This window comes from Apteryx mantelli, chromosome 22 (assembly GCF_036417845.1).
Source record: "Apteryx mantelli isolate bAptMan1 chromosome 22, bAptMan1.hap1, whole genome shotgun sequence".
NCBI lineage: Eukaryota > Metazoa > Chordata > Aves > Apterygiformes > Apterygidae > Apteryx > Apteryx mantelli.
The window spans coordinates 5496996-5519057 of record NC_089999.1 but is presented as its reverse complement, the minus strand read 5'-3'; the positions used below and the strand labels follow the sequence as shown (position 1 = coordinate 5519057).

General features: G+C 54.7%; 1 protein-coding gene across 5 annotated transcripts in view; it reads left to right on the top strand.

Moving 5' to 3' along the window:
- Positions 1-22062, top strand: part of GTF2IRD1 (GTF2I repeat domain containing 1) — a 97828-nt gene that overhangs the window by 27287 nt on the left and 48479 nt on the right. For all 5 annotated transcript variants that reach the window (XM_067309958.1, XM_067309956.1, XM_067309957.1 and 2 more), the window contains exons 3-5: positions 10484-10612; positions 13527-13668; positions 20105-20251. In XM_067309958.1, coding sequence (XP_067166059.1) covers positions 10484-10612; positions 13527-13668; positions 20105-20251 — 418 coding nt within the window. The remainder of the gene's footprint in view (positions 1-10483; positions 10613-13526; positions 13669-20104; positions 20252-22062) is intronic.

The following is a 22062-nucleotide window of genomic DNA, read 5'->3' as shown; positions in this document are numbered from 1 at the left end:
TAGTTGTCGGGTTTAGGAATTTGAAGGTGTTTATGGACGTTTTGCAAATGCCTGGTCTTGCAGTTTATCCGCTGTGCTGCTGATAGCGACCTAGAACGTGGAGCTCACGTTAACAATGTGCCGTTAATAAATCAATAAACCGCTCTGATCCTGATTTAATTTAAGCCCCTTTTTTCCCTGCGACAGCGAGGAAGGAAAGGACGCGGCTCTAAGGGCCAGAAGCGCTGCAGCTCTGAAGGGCTCACTGGCATGTCGGGGACGAGGACGCCGACTGCAGCGCGAGGGATTTCATTTTAGCCGTGCCGTGCCAGGAGCGTTCGGGGACCTTTTCAAGCTGGCCGGCCACGCGGAGCATTTACGTGTCCGCCTTGCTTGCCAAGCAGTGCGGCTGTGAAGCGGCAAATTGTGCGTTTTGAAGCCTTTCTGCCCTCTGCTCCGATTGCAGCTTAAAGCAGAAATCTCCACCGCTGCTGCCTCTGCTGTGGGCTGAAAACCCGGGGCCGGTTACTCGGTCGCCGGCGGGACAGCGCCCGCTCTGCCGGAGCGAGCTGCTGCGGCTCGGCTGGCTCGTGGCGCTCCGGCGCTCGTTGGGGCAGTCGGCTTCAGTTGCATCCGTCAGCTTTGCTGATACCGGTGTTTGCTTAAGCGATTAGAAAAACCACAAGTTGAAATTCAAGTCTGGTCTCTAATGCGTGCTTTCTTATTGGTCTATTTTATGTGGTTTCCAGGGCTTTTTCCTCAAGAGATGCCAGTTTGTTTGACACCTAGCTGTTATTATTAGCGTGCTAATGGCCAGCCACTGAAGAAGCTCCCTCAAAAGTCCCAAAGATGCGTCAGTGGTATAAAATGCCTTCAGAGTTGACTTCCCTTTATTGCAAAGCTGCCAGAGATGCAACTCGAGCGTTGCCCTTCGTGTGCCTCGTGCCCACAGCTGGCACGCGGGGCGGCGCTGGAACCGGCCTCGGTCGGCAAGCGAGCTGCGGGAGCATGATTGGGTGCACGGCTGGGTGCACCGTGCGGGGACTCCGAGGGCTTTGTGCTCCCACCGCGTCCCGGGACGCTGGGTGGACAGTCTGCGTAGTGCATGGCGCTATTGGTCCCCTCGGCTCTTCTCGGGATGGCTCGTTGCAAGTTTTAAAGTGTGTTTAATGATAGACAGGGCTAATTACTTAAGTGTCCTCCAGGGCTTCTGTCATTTTTTAAAATCTCCTTTGAATATGCTTGCCTGGAGTAAAAGGCAATTACAAATAAAATCACTGTCATCTCGTCGTTATACGTGGTATACTTTGGCCATGAGTGTTACGTTCCTTCTCTCCGGCCGTGCAGGATTAAGGTCTGCTCTTGTTCCAGTGACATAATTAGAGGAGCTGATGCTCTCAGGTGTTGCTTCCTCCGAAGAGCAGGGATGAAGGTGGTTGACTGTGGTACCTGACTTCCACTGACTTATCAAGTATTTTGGGTCAAACAGCCTCAATGACCAAGAAGCCCAAATACCACTTCCGATAGTGCTTTCAATGCCTAGTAGCCTAAACCTCCCTGGCAGTCCCTTCTCCTGCTCTAATGCATGCACAAGGTGGCCTTTCCCCTCCCCAGGATGGGTAAATAGCCCTTTTCCACATAGATCTCCCGCTTTTCCAGATGTAGAGCTGTCTGGATTAAGAAATGAGCTGCTGGAATTGGGGCTAGCTTGTTTGGTTTTCTGTAGCAACTGGGGCTGACAGTGATTGGTGAAGAGACAGGAAGAATTTTCCTGGCAAAACTTGTAACTGGAAAATTTGATGGTATCTCCCCACCCTCCCCCGATGTGATGAACAGTCAAAAATCTCATTAATTTAAATCCTTGTTGAGTGTAGATGAGCTACAAGAGGCAGTGTGGTTTGGATTCCCACCTGCGCCTGTGTTGGACTCCTGGTTCTGGCCACGTTTCGGCTCTGCATGGCTGCGACGGGTCGCTTCGTGCTCCCTCTGCTTCTCCCTGAATGGGCAAATGGGTTTGAAAACAGGATTAGTTGTTCCTGGCACCATTTGCAAGGTGTCACCAGCCAATGTGAACGTGATTCTGAGCTCTGCTGGATGCTTTGTAAACACCCTGGATCTGGGGGTGATTTCCGTGGTGGCGTTACGTGATGCCCAGGTCCGTACGGCACAGGATGTGCGTCTGAATTCAGAGCATGTGGGCAGCCCTGCCAAAATCGGTCCCTTCTCCGATGGCTGCAGGGCAAACTGAGGCTGTTGTGATAGACGACCTTCTGTGAACATGGATGAAGACAATGTCCTGCTTCTGCCTGGAGATACAGAGGCTGGTTCTAATTTGGGGACTGTGCTGTAGTGGAAGTCTCAGTGCAAAGTCCACTCTTTCAATTGAATTCGAGAAATGAGTCAAAATCTTTGGGAAGCAATGAGGGGGAAACTGGCAAAATGTGTTCCCTGGCTGCTCTTCCTGCTTCTGTGCTTTTTCTGAAAGGCACTTTGACTCGTGAGAGGGATGAGATTTGATACATGGACATAGATCTATGAGTCATGGGTATTAAGCACAGTTGAAAAAGCTAATTGCGTAACAGGCAGAGAGACGTGCCATTTAGTAGCGACAGCGTGGCGATCCGTTTCGAATGGTGGCAACCGCGTGAGTGCTCCCTGGTCCCCAGCATCTGCGAAGCGAGAGCTAAATTTGACATCTTGGAAATCAATAGCTTTGGCACTGCCTTCAGCAGGAGCCGGATTTGATCTTTCGCTCTACCTTGCTGCTCATCACAAGTTCAAATAAACTCTTTGTTAATAAGATTTCTGTTGTTGCTGAGGTGGGCCGTTCTTCTCCGTTTTGTTGCCACTTGATAAAGTCACCGGTTTAAAGGACAAGTCGGAAGATGTGCTTGTCGCTTGGCTCAGTGTCTCGCCCACCTGAGCTTCAGACGTTTTTGATCTGGGCCTTTCAGAGGCTAGTGAGCGCAGGGCATCAGGTACTTCCCCCTGAAATATTTTTAAGTGGTCTGGTGTCATCTTTGGATTAGCATTATGGAAGATACTTAATGCAGTGGAAATTGCCGGGGTTACGTTTTGAAGATAGAGTAGAAGTGTAGGGGAAAAAAAATCAGTCAATTCAGTTTAAAACCTGTATTGTTAGAAAACTGTACTTATGAAGCCAAAAAGAAGCCAATCTAGAATTTCTTCTGTCACTCCTGAGCCTTCAGCTGCTTTTATCTCCCTGTGTGCAAGTATTTACAGGTACGTGGTGTGTACAAATCTGTTCTGGGTTCTTGTGTGGACCCACACTTCTCCCAGTCTTTAATGGATTTAGCCATGTGTAATTTCCATGAAGAGGTTACTTCCTTTTTTCTGGTGGAAAGTGTGGCAAGGAGAAGCTGAAGGACATGCCCAAGAGCACATAGAGAGTCTGAGGCATGGCGAGAAGTTGAGCCAACTTGTACGAGTCCTAGGCTGGCGCCCGAAGGAGGGCCCAGGTATGTTTGATAAACTGGATTTTTGGTCTTACATTAAATAATGCCTTCCTCCTTGGAGACATTGTAGTAGTGCAGGGTGGGCAACGACTAAGCATGCTCTCAGTGAGGTCTTGAAACACGTGGTCGGCCCACCAGCGTCTGTGGGAGCACACGTGTGTGCTGAGAGATGTGGCAGGTCCCCCAGTCTGCCCAGTGCTGCTCCGAGCAGGCGCCTGGGCAGAGGGCGGCAGGTCCTGCGTGGTGCTGGCTCTCCCCGTTGGAGCAGATGTGGCAGCAGCTCATGTCCTTCACTGGGCTTCATCTCCTGGATTTGTGGGAGTGTGGCAAAACCCAGCTCCTGCTTAAAAATAAAATGTTGCTTCTGGTTGTGGAGGAGAGCTGGAAATTGCTCTAAGGCGTAAAAAGAAGAGCAAAAAGGTGGTGGATAGAAGAGTCCTCCAGTCTTTAAGTCAACGTTGTGAGCTTTAAGCACTCATTTTTGGCGTTACGGAGAGCCTGTCCTATAGCCTTTGTCATGAACACCCGAGCAAGATCAAACAGGAGCTGGAATCAACCCAGGGTGGCCTCGGAAGCAGGCATTGCTGCCGCGTCTTGTAACACGAGCCCTGCTCGGCGTCCGCGGGGCGCGAGGAGGTGTGTCGCTGCTGGCGCGTCTGCCTGCGTGCACAGCTGGAGAACCTATTTTGGTGACTGCTGCAGGAGCTGTGGGAAGAAATTGGAATAGCTGCATCTCTCGCCACCTTATCTGCGCTGACAAGCAATTAATAAGGCATGCAGAAACTTGATTTGCAGACACAAACTGTGCCTGCAGAATGGAAGTGTCTTGTGAAAGTGGAAATTGTTTCTACCTGTGCAGGATAGGGCCTGGCCCGGAGACGTGAGCTGAGCTATCCAGGTCTGGCTGCGCGGTATGAAACTTTGCGGGGAAAGGAGTTAAGGCTATGCTTGATCTTTCAGATGTTGGCTTACATAAATTCTACTCATTTTGTCGTAATTTGACAGCTACCTGTTTATAATTTGAATTTTATAATAACGCTGCTTTCTGCATGGAAATTTCCTTTGGGTTTTTTTTTTCCCCCTTCTGTTTTGTTTGCTCTGAGCAGTTTGGAAATAGTGACGCAGCATGCAAAACTTGAGGATGTTTATTTCGGGGAGAGATACTAGTTTGCTGTAATTATCCACATGGTGGAAAGGTGATGCATCTTGCTCAGCGAGCCACCAGACAGCGCGGTATTGCGATCGGGGCCGTCAGGATCGGTAGCCGTTGCAAACTGGAGAGTTTTGGGGGCCAGGTTCACAACCTCCACATGCCTTTGGTAGCCCGAGTCGGCTGTAGCTGGCAGCTCAGCAGCGCTTTCCTCTATAGGCGCCTGGTTTTCCTTGTCCATGGCCCCAGTGATTCACAAGTGAAACTCCCCAGGGCCAAATTTATAATCCTTTCCAGACTTCTTGAAGTGAAGTGAGAGAGGAGGATGTTGTAAGAGAGGAGCTGCGCACAGGGCTGTGTGGGTGGCGTACCTGGGTCCGGGGCGTCGCGGGGCCCCCGCGGACGGAGACCTTCCCACCCGGATCCCTCAGAGGCGCCTTCGGGAGGCAAAGGAAACCCGAGAACAGCCCTTCTGTGAATAAGGTTGCACCTTTTTGCAAAGCCCGGCGGGTGCTGGTGAGTTGGAGCCTCCTGGCACCCGGCCGGGGGAAGAGGTGCAGGCGCCTGCGCGGCGTAGCCGGAGGGCTTTTACCGCGAGGCTCGTGCCGGGATGCATCATCTCAGGAGTTGAGCGAGGTATTCGGGCGCCTAACGTCTGCGGACTGACGGACGGGCTGCATCTCCCGGTGGTGGTGGACAGCCGCATCCTCCTGCGCCAGCCGGGCACGCGGAGCTGGCGCCCTCGGACCCCGGGTCCTCGTCGCGCCGCGGGGCTGCAAAGCGCCCGGGAACGCGTGCCCCGGCCGTGCGGCGGGGTCGCCCCTGCGAAACTCGAGCCCCCCTGCACGGCGGGGGGAGAGCGCGTTCGTTCACAGCAGATCTTAGGACCTGCTAAATAAACCCGCTGGCCGGTGCCACCGCGGCTGTTTTAAATAGCAAGCGTGCGTCATGCTCTTCCGCGAGCAGCCGAGCTGGCGGCGCGGGGAGGAGGCAGGGTTAAGCGCCCTGGTGCCTTGCCGCCGCCGCGTTCCCGCGCTGCGAGTGCCGCCCTCCCTGCGAGCCGGCCTTAGCTAGCGTAAGGACGGTTTACCCCAGTTCTCCTAAAGATTACTTTCCCTTTGATTAGGCAAACACCTTCAAGCTGTACGTCTTAATTTGATTTGAATAAGCCTATTGCCTGCCATAAAGGTTTTTTTCCTGCCTTTTTTTCCCCCCCTTCTAAGTGTGCTGTCACTGCTGTTTGCGACCATAAATGATTAAAAGCTTTATAAGAATATTTCCCCCCCCCATCAGTTTCGAAAGTCCAGTTGCATTATTTGGGTCATATTCTGTTATGTTGTTGGGTTTTTTTAAGTGACTCTCCCTTCTCCCTATTAAATGATTAGCCAGGTGAAAGGAATTTCTTCTGTGCCGGCCTCCCGCAGAGCGAGCAGAGCCGAGGAGTGGCTGGCGGCAGGGAGGAGGGAGCTGGTGTACAGAGGCGCTGCCCCACTCGGTCCCTGCTCTTATCCGCGTCCTTACGATTCCCCCTCTGTGTCTGGATCCGCCTCTCGGCTCGTTGTTTTGCAGCAGGGATAACCCCGGCAGCCCTGGTGTCTGGGGACCCCCTCGTTCCGCTGCTGAAGCGGCTGACGAGCCTCGCGGTGGCTTTGCCAGCTAAGGGTCGCTGCCCGCTCCGGCGGGGATGCGATTTCTCCGGGCAACGAGAGGTCAGCCATGAGCTTTTAAACGGCAGGGGCTGGCGGGGCACGCGCGAAGCCGGGTGCCGCTATCTGCCGCGGCCTTGCTGGTAAGTGCTGCCTCTAACTAGGCGGCTCTTCTTAATATGGGATTTTTCTAATTTGATTAAAAGAATCGGTCTTGACCTCAGCACGTCCAAACCAGATGCAGCTGAACTTTGCCCAGGGAACTGCTCCATCTGCCAGCTCTCCAGAGCTCGTGCATGACGTGGTACTGCATCTGTCCGTCCGTCCGTCCATCTGAGAATTGCTAGGCTGGAGCAAGCTGGACCATGTTACGGTGGGATCTCTGCAAGCCTTCTTGACCAGAAGAGCTGGAGATGCCTTGTTAAGCCCAGTGATTTGACTGTGAAGCAGAAATGAGGAGTTTCCCCTTTGTTTTCGATGTCGCTTGCCCGTGTAGCCAGCCTGCGCGGGGTGGTTGGGATGGGGGCAGGCCACCCTGCGAGCACGGGCCGCGCGTGGCCCTCGGATCGGAGGCGGCCGTGCTTTGCTCACCGAGGTGGTCGGCAGAAGGTGCGCTTGGTCTCCTGCTTCGTTTTACAGACTGATGCGCCTTTTCTTTTTTCCCCAAGATCGTCCTGGGGGAGAAAACTCAGCCATCAGCTTAGTTTGGGCAGTCAGCGCTGTTAAGAAATGTCAGATGGTTTTAAGAGGATTTTTCTGGGTCAGAGTTGGCGTGGCACAGCAGAAGTGCTGGCGCGGCTGCAATTATATCTCTGCCTTCCAAAAGCTGCAGCGGAAGCCCTCTTCCTTCTGCCGTGTGTCGGAAAGGCACCGTCCCTCCGCTCGCCTGCTCCCAGCCGAGCTCTGCCTCTCCAGCCGGAAATCCTCTGTAACCTTTCAGATGGGGTCACCGTTGTTCTGGTCCAATTTTTGAGCTGAATGCAGCTGTTCTTGTAAAACCAGAGGAAAATCCTGCGCTGCAGCCTCCGCCGTGCCGCCTTGCTCCTCCTGGCAGCCAGCAAACTCGGCTGGCTCGGCGTTAGTGCAGCCCGTGCAGGGAGCACCGCGGACCCAGCTCTGCAGCCCCGGGGGATAAACCGGTTGCTTTTTCTTTTCCTCGGTGTGGATTAGGAATTAAAGAGGGGGAGCGCCCCCCCGGTCGGCCTGACGGCCGCTTGTGCTGCGCAGCGATTGCACCGTCAGCCGGGCTGCCGCCTCTGCGCAGGCTCGAGGACGCCCCGCTCCTGCCCGAGGATGCCGATCCGGGGTCCTCACCCCCACGTGGCCCTGCGGGACCAGGCAAACAGCCTGGCAGAAAAGAGGCGATTTCTGGCCGAGCCTATGCCATAGGGTTATCTCGGCGCCGTGCCGCTCTGCTGATGGAGATGCTCCATGGGCAGCAGTTGGCATGTGGGGACAGCAGGCACAGAGGTCCCCGCAAGAGCGCGCGGGTATAATTTGTGAAATTCTGTCGTTATCATTTATCTAATAAGGAGTTGTCTCCACCCTCATTAACTTATTTCATGCCCAAACAACAGCTCGGCTTTGCGTGGCTGAGTACAACTTCATCCGTCCCGCTTAGACAGCAGCGTCGGAGGCAGGTGATCCTCCTGGAGCACCGAGCGCGAGTCTGTGTGTGTGCTCGAGCACCCGCAGAGTTGCACCTGCTGGAGAACTTGTCGTCTCCGGCCCAAACGGGCTCTGTTCACCCTATCGCATGGGCAGCCCGGCTCCGCGTGGCTTCTCCCGGCCGTGCCTCTGGACAGATCGCCTTTGCGTGCCCTTCCCGGCTCTCTTTGGGGAGAGGCCGGTGCCGGGGCCTGCGGGACGGCAGCCGGCTTTGCTCTCGGCTCTGCTGAGTCTCTGCCTTCTGCGGTTATTGTCTGAGCAGCAAATCGAGTTAAGTGCAGCTAGCTTCATTCATATTCTTCAGGCAGGCCCTCCGAGTCTCAGCTGGTTTCTAATCTTGTTTCATTAGAAATTCTCTGGCCCCTTTTATCTGCTTGCAGCTTCAAGCACATGATTTACAATCTGGTTTGAATGGCTCGGAATCATTACTGTCTAATTTGCCACCCTTTATTTGCGAAATTAAAGCTCAGTAGCGTTGCGCTGCCCCTCGCGAGAGATTTGACAGCAGGGCCGGAGCTGACCGTGTCTCTCCCCTGCAGCTGCCGTCAGATAATATCCGCCGCCGCTCCGCTCCGGCGGGCAGGCGCGGATGGAGGCACGTGGCGGCTCCCGCCGTGCCCCCGACCCCGCTTTGCGCCGGGGAAGCGAGCAGCGCGCGGGGCCGGGGCGCGCCGGCGCTCGCCGAGCCGTCGGAGGGGATGGCGCGTGCCGCGAGCCGGTAGGAGAGCCCCCGCGGCACGGGGAGGGCCGACGGGTCGCCCGGCCCTCGGAGCGTGCGGAGAGGGCAGGGGAGCGGGAAGCGATGGGTGCCGGGGGAGGGAGCGGGGAGCGGGGCTCCGCGTCGGCTGTGATTGATTTATCGAAGTATTTAAGCAGCGCCTTCGTAAATTGGCGTGCGGCCGTATCGTCCTGGCGGGCGGCTGCCTCTCCTGCTCGGAGCCGCAACTTCCTCGGCGCAAGGAAAGGGGCTGCGGGAGCATCGCTGCCGCTCCGCCAAAGCCGGCGGGGGGCGAAAGGCCTGGAGCAGCTCCTGGCTTGCAAGGAGGAAGGATTTATTCCCACACCGGCTGCATCCAGGGGTGTTTTAGAGGCCGGGACGTGCTGCTTATGCTTCGGGGGTTTTCCGAGCGGACCCGTGAGCCTGGCTGGGTTGGAGCCGGGTGCGTTCTTCCCACCATGCGGTGCCATCCCGTCCCTTCCTTGGCACGCATCCGGAGAGCTCGTAGCGCTCCTGTGCAGCCAGCGGCGGCTCCCGGCTGTGCCAGTGCCGGGGAGCGTCCGGGCAGCGCCTTGGATCGGCGCCACGCTCCCGTCGAGGCCCCGCGGCCTCTCCGCCCTGACCCGGCGCTACCGACGCTCGGGAGCAAGCGAACGTTGCCCCGCTGAGACGTTCGAGGGGCTCAGCTGCCACCAGCCCCTTTTCGGGGCGGCCGAAGCTGCTTGCGGCTGCCCCGGGTTCGAAACTTTGTGAAACCCCCTTTTGGGAGCGGAAAGGGGACCTTGCTCCGCGGCTGGGCACGACGGGATGGGGCGGCCCGGTGACAGCCCCGGCCCACCGCGGGGGCCTGGGGGGTTCGTTACAGCTGTGCGGCGTTTGCAATTAACCCGATTTTTTTTTATTATTATTTTATTTTTCCTGTTTCTGGCAGAAATGAAATCATTTGCATGTTGGGTGTCTCGCCGCACGGGGTTGATTTTTTTTTTCTTTCCTTTTTTTTCTTTTTTTCCTCCTCGCCTTTTCGCTTTTCCCCGCCTACGCACCGGGGTGGCTCGAATTCGTAGGAAAGCGAGGGACGGGGCGGCCGTGGGGGGTTCGCGGCGAGCGCACGGAGCCGCGCGGAGCGCCGATGCGCGCGTCTGGCGCGCCGAGCGCGGTGACCCATTTTTGCCGAGTTTAACTGACTCCTTCGGGCTGCGTCCCACTGCCACCAAGCTGCTCGCTGGCGCTTCCCGCTGGAGGGGAGCGGCATTCCCGCAGCTCCGTCGGGCTTTTGGGGATCGCGGCAGCTCGCCCTCCTGCCTTCTCCCCCCTGCCGGATAACCAGAGCTCACGCGGCTTTTAATGCGGCGTTATTTCCTTTTCCACTGGCCGCTTCTGTCGGTGCAACGGCCGGGCTCGCTGAATTGCTCAAATAACCGCCAGCAACGTGGGTGCACGCACACGTGCACGCAGTTTCCAGGAGCTTTATTTGCAGCGTTTGCCGTCCCCTCGCTCTGCAGCGCGGGACGCCGGGGCTTGCTCCCTGCTCGGGGCAGCCCGGGCCCTGCTCCGTGCCTCCGTTTCCCCCCCGGGGCCGTGGCTGCTGGGCCGTCTGTTAAAGGCTGTCTCGTTTTTTCTGGTTTGGGTTGTTTCTACCTGGTTTTCGGCTGCAGGCGCGTGCTGGCGGCGCTCCCGAAAGATGCCGCGTGTGGGCCTGCTGCGGCTCCGCGAGCCGGCACCGGGTTTTGCTCCCGCGGCCGAATCGGCTGCACCCCCAGCCGGGAGGTGGGTGCTGCAGGTCCCCCTGAGTAACAGCACCAATACGCATCTTGGGGCTTTTTTGACGTTTTTCTTCTATTTTCAGGTGAACATGGCCCTGACAGGGAAGCCTTTAGACGTGACCCTCAGCAGCTCCAGACCTGAGCAGTGGAACATGGTTTTTCCGCAGAAGGATGAAATCGTCACCAGCTTAGTGTCCGCCTTAGACTCCATGGTAAGCGGGGCCGTTTGCGCCGGCGGGTTGCTTTGTCCGTCCCCCCCGTCCCCGGGCGCCACCAGATCCGAAACCCCGGCGCTCGGCTCCAGCAAACTCCGCACCTTCGTTTTGAGCACCTTAATGGCAATATAGCTGCAACCTGAGGAGGTTGGACGGCCCCGAGTTCGCGGGAGAGGCCGAGGGATGCAGAAGCTCGGTGCCCGTCGGGAAACCATCCTGCCGCCCGACAGCTCGCTTTCCACGGGTTTAATTGGGTTGAATAAGAGCAGGATTTAAGCGGGAGGGATATTGCCTTCCTCACCCTCTCCCCCGCTGCAGTAAAGCCCATCAAGCTGCTGGAGCTGGGAAATGCAAATCGTATCCCCATACTGACAGTCATAAGGATCATAAAGTCAGCTGAAGTTAATCTCAGATGTGTATTGTTTTTCCATTAATATTTATGTTGGTATCAACTGAATGTAGGGTGTGTTTTTTTTTTTTCTTTTCGTGATGTTTTACCAATGTTATTGGGAGCTTTTACAGAACAGGAGAACAATGGCTTTTATCTCGGAGAACAAAGAAAATAACTTTCATATCTTTTGACGCAGAATTCCCAGTGGAAATCTTGCATAAGTCAGCCTTGCTTACATAAACAAGATAACTGTCTGGATTAAGTCTCCTGGACCCGAGCTAATCTTATTTTTAACTGCGAATGTGATAAAGAAGGGAAAATGTGTGTGTAGTTACAAACGTATAATAAAATGTGATGTGCTAAATAGCCCTCCCTTTTAAAGCCAAGTCTTATTCAAAGTATTTCTCTCGGATGCATCCTATTCTCTATGCACGTATGTATTTTTCACAATTTCCTTCTTTTTTGAAAATCTGCACCCTACTAAGGAGGCGGTTGCCCAGAGCTGAAGCACTCAACATGGTTTTGACAGTTTATATATGTACTGTCACATAGAGCAAATCACGTTATCTTAGTTTGGCTTCTTTATGGCTATATGTTATGCTGCAGTCCTAATTATATGTTGACAAAAGGACCAGGAGGCCAAGTTGCTCTTGAAATGCCTTTATTGCAGCATTTTCTGATTTCCGAGTTGTTGGCTTTGCAACCTTTCTCTTGTTCTTCTGAAACGTGTTTGCGTACGTGCACATAATAAATATAGCAGAAACACACCACATGCACGTTAAAAAGTGGGTTTAGTTTTTGCATTTGTTCTTCCTACAGATCTCACTTCCATTATTAGATTTTTTTTTCTTTTTTTTTTTTTGCATGGTTGTTCAGTATTTTGTCCAAAACACTTCAGCTTACTGCTGGGCTCTTGAAAGGAGGGTTCTTAAAATACCTGTGTCGGTGATGAGATTAACAGCCCTCTTCCCCGAGAAGCTGAGCCGAAGGTAAAGTGACCAGACGCAAGAGACGCTTTGAAGCCCAAGCAAATCAAAATCACTGTAAATACATGCTGAGGAGCTGAAAGAAGCTGTTAGCTCCGCTCGGGTTTGATCTATGCGATGTCCTTGTCTGCCCGTCGTAAATTAGGGCGTCCTCCGGCCGCTCAGCTGCCGCCGTCGCCTGCGGAAGTGCCAGGGGCGAGTCCGCGGGAGTCCACGTTCCTGCAGGTTAAAATCTGGAAAGGCGTCCGCAGGCATCGCTGGGAGTTTGGGCCGCTCCGTGCTGCAGTCAAACCTGCAAGCGCAAGAAAATGGGGCAAAAATGGCCCCAAAAAGCCCAAATCCCACTGCAGCCGAAGTCCCCACCGCACCGGAGCGAGCCCTGCGCCTGGCGTGGGGATGGAGGGGCCGGCTGACCGCGGGTTAAACGCTGATATTAATTATAGCCGGCGCTTCCAGGAGGGGAAAGGGTTCGCTGGGAGGCAACGCGCAGGCGCCGCAGTGGGGCCGGACCTCCGCGGGGCCGGGAAATCCCGGGTGCTGCGCGGGCAGGCTCGCCGGCCGCGGCGGGGGCTCCCCCAGCCAAACTTCTGCTCCCACAGCCAAATCCCCCGTGCGATTTCGTGCAGCTCCTCCGGAGTCAAAGCCGGGGAGAGCCAGGACTCCCTGCAGGCTCCTCCGCGCTGCGGGTCTGCCGCGCTTTTGCTCACCGGTGTTGCCTTTTTTCATCTCCTCTCGGGAAAAGAAACCCCCTTCCCTCTTGAGGCGGGCGGAAGCCCCGCGGGGAGAGCCAGACCCCGCGGCGTCGAGCGGGGGTTCCCGTTCGGGTCCTGCCTCGCTCCCCTCGGTGCCCTGGCGGGTCTGTAAAGGGGGAGCTGCTGCTTGCCGCTGCTTCGTCTCTTCCCAGCGCGCGCCCTGGATGCTCCCTGCCTAGTGTCGGTGCTGTAGCTATGGGAATATGACTCACTGCAGGCGCTACGTAACAATTATAAAAATAATAATAAAAATGCATATCCATGTATATTATATATAGCAGGAAGCACACGTTACGTAAAGCAGATTAATGAAGGAAGTCTCTTCCAGCGCCTGAATGTTTTGCATAACCGTACAAGAAGAATCATTTGCCTAATCCAGATTTCGACCATAGAACCATTAGTGTTCTGCAGCTGAAATGAGATTCCTGTGCTCCTTATTTTAGTAAAACTGGTGGAAAAAATACAAATTATTTCTTTAAAGAAGTGTGTTCTTTAAAAAAAAAATGTATAAAATGGTTACTGTTATGATGGGAAAAATTGAAGCAAAATGGTTGGTAAAAACTTCTAGTTTTCAGCTAAAACTTCCTTTCATGTATCTAAGACTTTATGGTGTCCTAAAGTAAAGTGGCCCAAGTATTTAAACAGTTTGAGATGTTATAAAAAAACAGAAAATTCTGGGCAAAACAACATCTCTTTTGATGGAAAAGCCTTTTTACCTGCAACCCCCCCCCCGCGCTGGCTTTACGCGGGCCCCGCTCTAACCCGGGTGCTTCTCCCCGCAGTGCTCAGCGCTCTCCAAGCTGAACGCCGAGGTCGCCTGCATCGCCGTGCACGACGAGAGCACCTTCGTGGTGGGCACGGAGAAGGGGAGGATCTTCATGGGCACGCGGAAGGAGCTGCAGGCGGATTTCCAGAAGTTCTGCCGTGAGTGTCCCTGCGCCAAGTGATCTGCTCGGGTTCAGTAGGTCTTAAGACGTGCGCGTTTCACGGGCCGTGCCTGCTAGCGGATGGGGTTTCTTTCCTGGAGTCGGGGCGTGCGTGTCTCTGCTCATGCGGTGGCAGAGATAGCGTAGCTAGAGATATCCAGCTGGATCCAAAATGTCACTTCTGTCTGCGGAGGTCCTTCCCGAGGACCTTGGAGCAAAACCATCACTCAGGTGGCACTGAGACCTCCCAGGTGACAGACCGGAGAGGAACCTTTCCCTGTTGGACGCTGCAGGGTTTGGGGCTGGACAGACCCTGCTAAAAGGACATCCAGAAGCACTCGTGGCCGTTCCCCTGGAGAGCTGTCAGTGTACGGGCAAAACCGCTGGTGCCAACGGGATAGATTTTCAGGAATTACCCAAAATAGTTTGTCCTAGTGATTAGTCAGGAGCAGGGAGTTTGGGGCTGAGAGTTTTATCAGGTTCTGCACCTTCACAGAAAGATCGGGAGCAGATTTAGGAACAGCGGTGTCGGTTGCGGGGTTGTGAGCTCTTTCTGGGCCAACGTGCGGGAAGGGAAACTTTGAACAGAAACCACAGGCTTCAGGTCTCAGAACAGCGTTACCGACTCGCGCACCTCTCGGCTCGATGCCCGGCGGCCCGGACGCGTGCTCTGGTGTGGCAATAGCTGAGGGCTCCTCCGCCTGGTGCTGGGCTGGGTTTCCTCTTAGAAGGGTGGAAGACTCCCAGCTTTGCAGTTAGGTGTAAAAACGGGTCTCCTGGGAACTGCTCTCTGGTGGTCAGAGAGGCAGAGGAGTGCAGCAAGTGCTTAATAGCAGTGCTTCCGGAGGGACGTTGCTGTGTCCTCTGGGACGTGAGCGGAGTTTGCTCCCGTGGGAAGAGGATAGCAGGATTTTGCTCCATCGGTGTTGTCTTCTCCCTGCAAACTCAGAATTTGCTCTGCTAGTCACATCCCATCGGTGCCACATCAGAGAACATGTCTTAAGTAAGAGGGGAACGTTTCTCTTACCTGTCAGTCTCTTTCCTCCGCGACTGCAAGTCCACTGATCCGCACCCATTACTGTGTAGTGTTTTGGATATTGTCCCTTCTAATCAGACCAAATCGCATGGACTGTTTTTAGCTGCCTGCCCAGCTAATTAAGCCAGAGTTTGGGGGTTAACATTATGACTGGCATTTTGGCTTTTGGAGGACCCCCGTGTGCAGAAGCGGGCAAGCCCGCGCGGAGGGCAGCGGGTGACTGCCGGCCCTCCTGCCTCCGTGCTCTGCGGGAAGGGACCTGACCCATCGGTGCCAGCTCGGTGGATCTGCAGTCTCTCCGAAAACAAATTGACAGGTAAGAGACATTATCCCTTGCTCTTGCAGTCGCGGAGAGGAGAAGAAACTGCAGCGCTTTGCTGAACAGTGTATCCCTGGCGGAGGAGCAAGGTCAAAGCTTTCTCCCCCAAGCTGGGCAAGATCCAGCAGGTTTCAGAGGCAGCGTACTTTTCTGGCCAGCTGGTTGTTTCTGTTTCTCATGCTGTCTCCTGCAGACACCTCCATCCCGTGCAGCCCCCCGCGAGAGGCTGTGCCGCACCGTGCGGTTGGTCAGGCCGGAGGAAGAGAGACGTTGCAAGGGACGACCCGCATTTCTTTGGTGGCAGCATCCCCGGCATGCGGATGGGTGCTTTCCTCCGGCTTTCCCCTCTCCTTGCAGCGCCCGGGAGAGGCGATATGTTTGCTTTTCGCCAACGAGCCCAGGCCCGTAAGGGTGAACCAGCAGGAGAGACGAGGCGCCGCGGAGGTGTCGCGCGGTGGGACGCCTGCCCATCTCCGGGTCAGGGCATTAAAAGGGCAGCACGTTGCCAGCTTCAGTTTGTTCCATGCTCAAAGCCTGATGCCGCAGCCCTTTGGCCCTGGCGTCTTGCTCTGCCCCCAGCGTCCCCCCTACGGTCATGAGCTAGGAGGGGAGGAAAGGCTTGATCTTATTAGACGAGCTGTACGTTAGAGAGCAGCCCCGAGTTCACGCGGTTTGTGCCTTGGCAGCTGGGTTCGCAGAGGAGGCCGCGTAGGTCAGAAACAGCTTCTGTGCTTTTGCATCAGAAGCGGAGCGGTTCGAGAGGGCTGCAGGAAGCAGGACCCAAATGGAGAGCAGATTTGTTTGTACACACTGGCTGCACTAACCGCTACAGCCTTGCGTGGTGGGACCTAGGTGGAAGGAAACAAACTGCGGCTGTGTGTGCATGCGTGGCCTGCTGTTGATGGAAACCATATTTGTGCTTAATCCGTTGGAGAAATTGCTCAAGCACAGTTCATTGTAGTGAAAACATTAGCCCTGTAAAGCTGCCAGGGTCACTGTCTGCTTGGATTATTCACTGCATATGTGCTGGGAGCACCAGCGAGGCTCGCCTGGAGTCTCATCCAGCCTCTGCAGTCGGCTTTGCAGAAGAGCTTCCCTGCGTGTATCAGCTCTTTCAGTTGCTGTTCGTCCTCTCTTTTCCGGGGTGGAAAAGCTGAGATTTGTCCTACTCTATTTAGGTCCGAGAAATACGCCTTGATGCATTTAATTTTGCAAGTGGATTTCTTTGGACGGGAGACATCTCAAGAAAGTTTCCTACGTTCGTGGGTGATTCTGTCTCATTCTCTTACCACCTCCTACCATGTACAGAAGGCAGAAAAGCAACTTAGTGGTTCGACTGCAAGGGGATAGTCAGTATGGGGAAGCTAAATCTAATACGTAAAAGGCTAACTGTGTCACTCCGGAGCTCACGTTACCTGATGACTGCCTGCAAATCTCACATTTAGAAATATGTACGTGTTTGTGTGTATATATATATTTGTGGGTGTACATATATTGTGGACAGTGACGTACCACTGTATTGGGGCAAGCCTAAATGTACCAAGGCACTTGCAGTTAAATCCGAATTTCCTCTCCTTTGGTTTAATTTACACCATTGTAAAAATGAAATTGTAACATTTGGTACCAAACACACAATTTTGATGACGGGGCTCTGACAAAGCAGCTGATACGTGAGACAGGGCGAAATGCGATAACTCTGTCTTGAATTATAGATGGCCAAGGCTCGACTCCAGTGCATAAAGCTCTTACAACTGGCGTGCGTTGTAAAGCATCCCTGGAAATGCCTCTGATTTATAGTCGCGCTGCCCCTTTAGAGAGAATCTAAAATAATCTAAACCAGACATCACTGGAAGATATAAGAAGCCTCTTATCTAGCGAGCCGTGTTTCTCGGCACACAGACCTCACTCGAGCAGGCTCATTTATCTGCAACCCTAGCCCAGCCTTTCCTGACACACTAGGGGACTTGGCGATTATAAAGATGAATGTGAAGAGGAGAGAGTTTGTGCCTGGCCAGAAGGGGAGACTCGTGGAAGGGTGTGAATTTGGATGGATTTCGCAGCCTTTGCAGAAAGGTCAGGAGAGTTTTCGAGGGACCGTTTCCCCACGCCGCTGAGAAACGATGGAGAGCTTGCAATGATATACCGAAGGAGATTCCTGCCCGCGCGGCCGCGGAGGTGCTGTGCTGCTCGGGGCCTGGGCCGCGCTGCTGCCGTGCGTTCTGAGGCTCGACACAGCTTGATCGGAGAGATAACGGACAACTGGGAGAGCTGTAAAATGCAGCTGGGACCATTGAAGTCTGTTCTGAGTTAACGTCATGAGAAGCTTTCTTTTTTTTAAACAATAAAGTCTCGAAAATCAAATGGCGATGAAGACGTGCAAAAGCAGTGCTGACTGTTGGCTCGCTTGCTCTCCCCGTGTATAGCTGTGCATTATTTTATTTTTCATTTTCTCTTGTTTTAATATCTCATAAGAATCTGGAAATTTGTATTTCTCTTTCTGTGGGCCTCCTCTTTGCCCTGCACTTGACAGCTATTGATTCCCCCTGCCGCGCGTCCTGAGGAAGCCGTGCTGGTGTGCCTCCTCCCCTGCGCTGCGCTCTGCGGCGCTGATCGATGCCATCCGTGTCGCAGGGCCGCCCGGAGGTCTCAGCTAGAAGCAGGACTTCAAAACACTGAGCGCTTCCCGGCCCACGAGCCAGCAGACTGACCGGGCCAGTGCAAGCAAGGGGTGAAAGCGGAGAGCCAGGCACTGGTTTGCAGTGGTGGATGGTCTTGCCAGACACCACGGCGAGATGCTACAGCAGAGTCTGCCCAGCGCTTTCAAATCCCACAGCGAAGCCATAACCGCAAGAGCATCAGTTGTCTGCAAAGAGCAGTCCCGCATTGGCAGAGAAACACATGCAGGGACTTATTTATTTATTTTTAAGTCTTTTCCAGTGTGGATCTTATCTCTGGTCAGGAGAAATGGGCCATGGGCCAGCTCCTAGCCTGGGCACACTAAGGGGTCACCTGCCTTTTCGGTGTGCTGTTGTCCAGATCTGCCTGACCCTGTCTGCGTTACCGCTCCTGCAGTCGGTGGAGGTGTCCTGATTTCACAGGCAGCTGGAAGGGCTTCGAAACGTGGGGCAGCCACCTCCAGAGGGGTTTCCCATCCTCTTTGCATCCAAGCGGTTGCTACAAAGCATCTGAGATGCCTTAACAAGCCGTGCCCAGAGGGTGTGTGTTGTGTGGACTGCCTGGATAGATGGGGATTGACGTCCCCTTTTCCGTGTCCGGTTGCACTGGCTGGTGACGGGACCACCTGGTCACTCGCCATCCATCCAGTGGCCGGCAACATCCCTGCCGTCCTGCTGGCCGCAGCAGCTCCAGCGAGCACACCGGTTCCCTTCAGTCCAAGCCAACCAGCTTGGCTCCCCAGACCTATTTACATTTAAGCTAATCCAGGTGAGCTTGCTTGGAAGCAGATGAAGGAGCGCTCGGCAGACGGCCGTGCCGTCCGCGACGCAGGACAGCAGCGCCTGGCCGGGAGCCGGGCTCCGGCCAGCCCAGCTGTTTGCGGGCTGCACATCTGCAGCCCCGGGCAAGCTGACGGTGTGCAGACCACATCTGCGGGGCCACGGGTGCGTCCCTGCGAGATCGCACCTCTGACCCAACCAGAGCAGCTTGGTCTGTTGTCTGGGCCAAAGTCCAGCTTAATCATCCCAAGCGGAGTTGTCTCTGGTTTTGAGATGTTTGCGATGTTTGCTGGGTTAAGCAGGTCTGGTCTCGCTGCCTGTTTCACCCTCCCAAGCCTCGTGCGCTTTTTGCAGCTCAACATCTCCGATGCTGCACCGAAATGGGAGCTTTATTCAGCAAAGCACCATCTGGTTATTGCCCTCCTACATCATCCAGCTGGTTTTTAACCACAGCTACATTTAAAGAGCAGTAACTGGGTTTCCTCTGTGCACGGGGGATTGTTTCCGACGCCGGCAGAAGGGATCTGCGAGTTCCTCCTTAAGCAATCGAGCAGCATCCAGGCGGATCGCTGGTGAGAGTCTGTAGAGTATGATGAAAGAATTAGTCCTTTGCCACTGAAAATCCCTTGTGAATAGGTTTAGCTAGAATGGCAATAATGCACTTGTAGTGTTTAATTTTCTGTGTATTTAGAGATGCAAGGAAGTCGTTGCTGAAGATATGCTTTATTTGAGGTTTAATGGGGGAAATTAGCAGGAAATAGCTAGTATTACTGAGCTACGTGACACTGAAGGGTAAAAAAGCCTCCCAGAAAGGCGGATTTTCTTTTCAGAGAGATTGAAGGCTAAGCAGATTGAAACCAGAGAAGAGAAATACACTGGCCAATTAATCGCAATAGTTTCAGTGGAGCTGAGTGTGTAAAATCCGGGGCAGGAGACGCGTGCAGGGCCGGAGCGCGGCTGCGGGACCTTCGCCGCTCACGGGGAGGACCGCGAGCGCAGGGCTCTGCCCAGGCTGTGGGCAGGCGACGGGGCGCAAGACGGCAGCTTTGCAGGGCCGATCCTCTTCCCGCAGGCTCAGCGAGAGCCTCTTCCTTGGGGGTGCTTTTCCTCCGTCTCCGGTGGGATTTTTTGGGGGTGGGGATGGAGGGAGTAAACCTTAATTAAATAGGGGGCATGCGGCCCCCGGAGAGGGGCACCTTCCTCGAAGTGTGAGTAGCGCCGTGTCTACTAGGCGGCGGGGGGCAAACTTTGGTCTGTGCCATACCGGGGGCTGTTTTTAACGCGTTGCAGGAGGCCTTGGCGTGGATTGAGCCGCGGAGCTCCGAGTGGGGCTGCTCCGAGCGGGGCTGCTGGACCTGCGGCTCCCACGCCGCTGCGGCAGACACGGGCTCCGCGTGCCGAAGGAGAGGTGCCGACGCCAGGGCTCGATGCACCGCCGCCGCGGCCCTGGCTGGCTGACGTGGCGCTCAGCCCGCCGAAGGCCTGGGCTCTAGTAGCTTTAAGGTTGCATCATTTCAGGAATTCACCGCTGAGCACCTTGCAGCCGCTCAGAAATACGTGTAACATCCCCAGTTGCACCCGCTGTCCTTGTAGCGTCTCCCACGTTGTCCTCTCTCTCCCGCAGGGGTCCAGCAGAGGAAGGAGCAGGACGCGGACGTGCCGAGGAAGGCCAAGGACTGTGGGCGGAACGTGCTCAGGGTCTCCCCGGACCAGGGATCAGACGTTTACCTCCTCAGGAAGATGGTAGAGGAAGTGTTTGATGTGCTTTATAGTAAGAACCTTCACGATTCCATTTGGGGATTTTGCTTTCAGCCGCAGCGACCGGTCTCTCCAACAGCCGCGATGCCGAGGAGCCGGCCGCCGTGTGCTGGGGCGCCGGCGTGGCTCCGTCCCCTGCCCGGTGCAAAGGCCCTGCAGCCCCGGGCGCCCCCCAGGTCGAGGTGAGCTGCTGAACAGGAGTCGAGCTCGGCGCGTGCTTTTTAGCGGCGCTGTACCCGGCTCTTGCTCAGGAGCGATGTAGAAGCGGGCTATAACATTAACGTTGCGTGGAAATTGGGTCCGGCTGTGGCCTTTTCCTTTCCAGGCGGACAATGAAAGAAGCTATTCCCCAAACTGGTAATTAAGTGCCAAAAACTAAATTACCTTGCGGGGGAAGCACGCTTCGTCTCCCGCAGCAGTCTGAAGCCTCTGCTGTGCTCCAAGTGTAATTTTTAAATGCGCCTTTATCCCTGACGCTGCTTCTACAGCACCTCTTTTACAAGCACTGTGGCGGGGCTCTGCAGTGTCTCCCTCACTTATTTCAACAGCAAGTCTATTTAAAAGGAAAAAGATGATTTTCTAGCAGGCGGCCCCGCAGCTTCGGCTCCGAGAGGCAAGCTGGGCCCATTCCAGCACATGCATCATCCCTAGCAATAAAGATTCTGCAATTAAAATGTAGATGACCATATGGTTGTTGATATGTAACCCACTGGGTTGCAGAGCTCCCTCCGGGCCCAATCTGCAGAGGTTACGAGCCCGTTACAGCCCTGGCTTGGCTTCGAGCTCGAGCTGCGGCAGCGCCTGCCTTGCGCTCGCGAGCGCCTCGCTCGGGCGCCCCGCGGAGCGGCTCGCCGCAGCGGCCGCGCTCCCCGAGAGCGACACGCGGCTCCCGCTTCGCCGCGGGGGTTTCGCTTTCCTGGGCGCAGGTTCCCTTAAACAGCCTGGCTCCGGGGTGGGCTGTCACCTCCAAAGCAGCTTCCCTGCAGCCAGGCGGGAGGAGGTAATGGATCATCCACCGAGCCACTCCGGGCTTGTTTAAAAAGAAAATGGGTTGCCTGCCCAAAGAGGAGCAGTGACCGATCGCTGCGTTTCAGCCGTTAACCTCGAAGCTCAGGTTTCTTATTGTTTTATAGCTTTGCGTTTCAGCAGTCATCTCCTGGTCTCCTACCCAGCATCGGGGCAGGTTTTGCTGGCGTTATTTGCTTTTTAAAGATCGCCCAGCGAATGTGCGCTGTGGGTTTTGCAGACAGGCAGGGGAGACGGCATTTCTTCCCCCCGGGGAAGGACAGTAATGATCGGAAGCTGAGGTTTTCTAAAACCACTTAAAGGACTTGGATGTGATATTCCCATTAAAGGGAGTAATCAAATCCTCTCTCTGCCTTTGAAAGGTTCAGCCCAAGTCACAAGGAAAGGGAAGTGCAGAAAAGCCAAATGAATGAGCTAGGAATTTCATTACAGAGCCAGTTAGATCCTCACGCTGAACAGGAGTTTTTGTTATCCTTCTACTGAGAGAGAGCTAAGATTTAAAGGCCTCTTGAGAATACGTGAATTATTCTTATATTATATCATATAAATATTTAATTATATAAAAAACCTGACCGGGGGCATTTGCGTGTGAACGTATGGAATAGAAAACCCTCATATTAGGAGCAGTTTGGAGAAACTCTTTGCGTTTTTGAGGCATGATGGATCTGTGGGTGCCTTTTAATGCAGAGCGGGGACTAGCTGGACGGGGTCCCAAGTGGAGCATCCCTTTCCAGCAGGGATGTCCAAGGCCCACCACTATGCCTTGCCTCATGCTGCTGGATATTGCCACTGCTGACG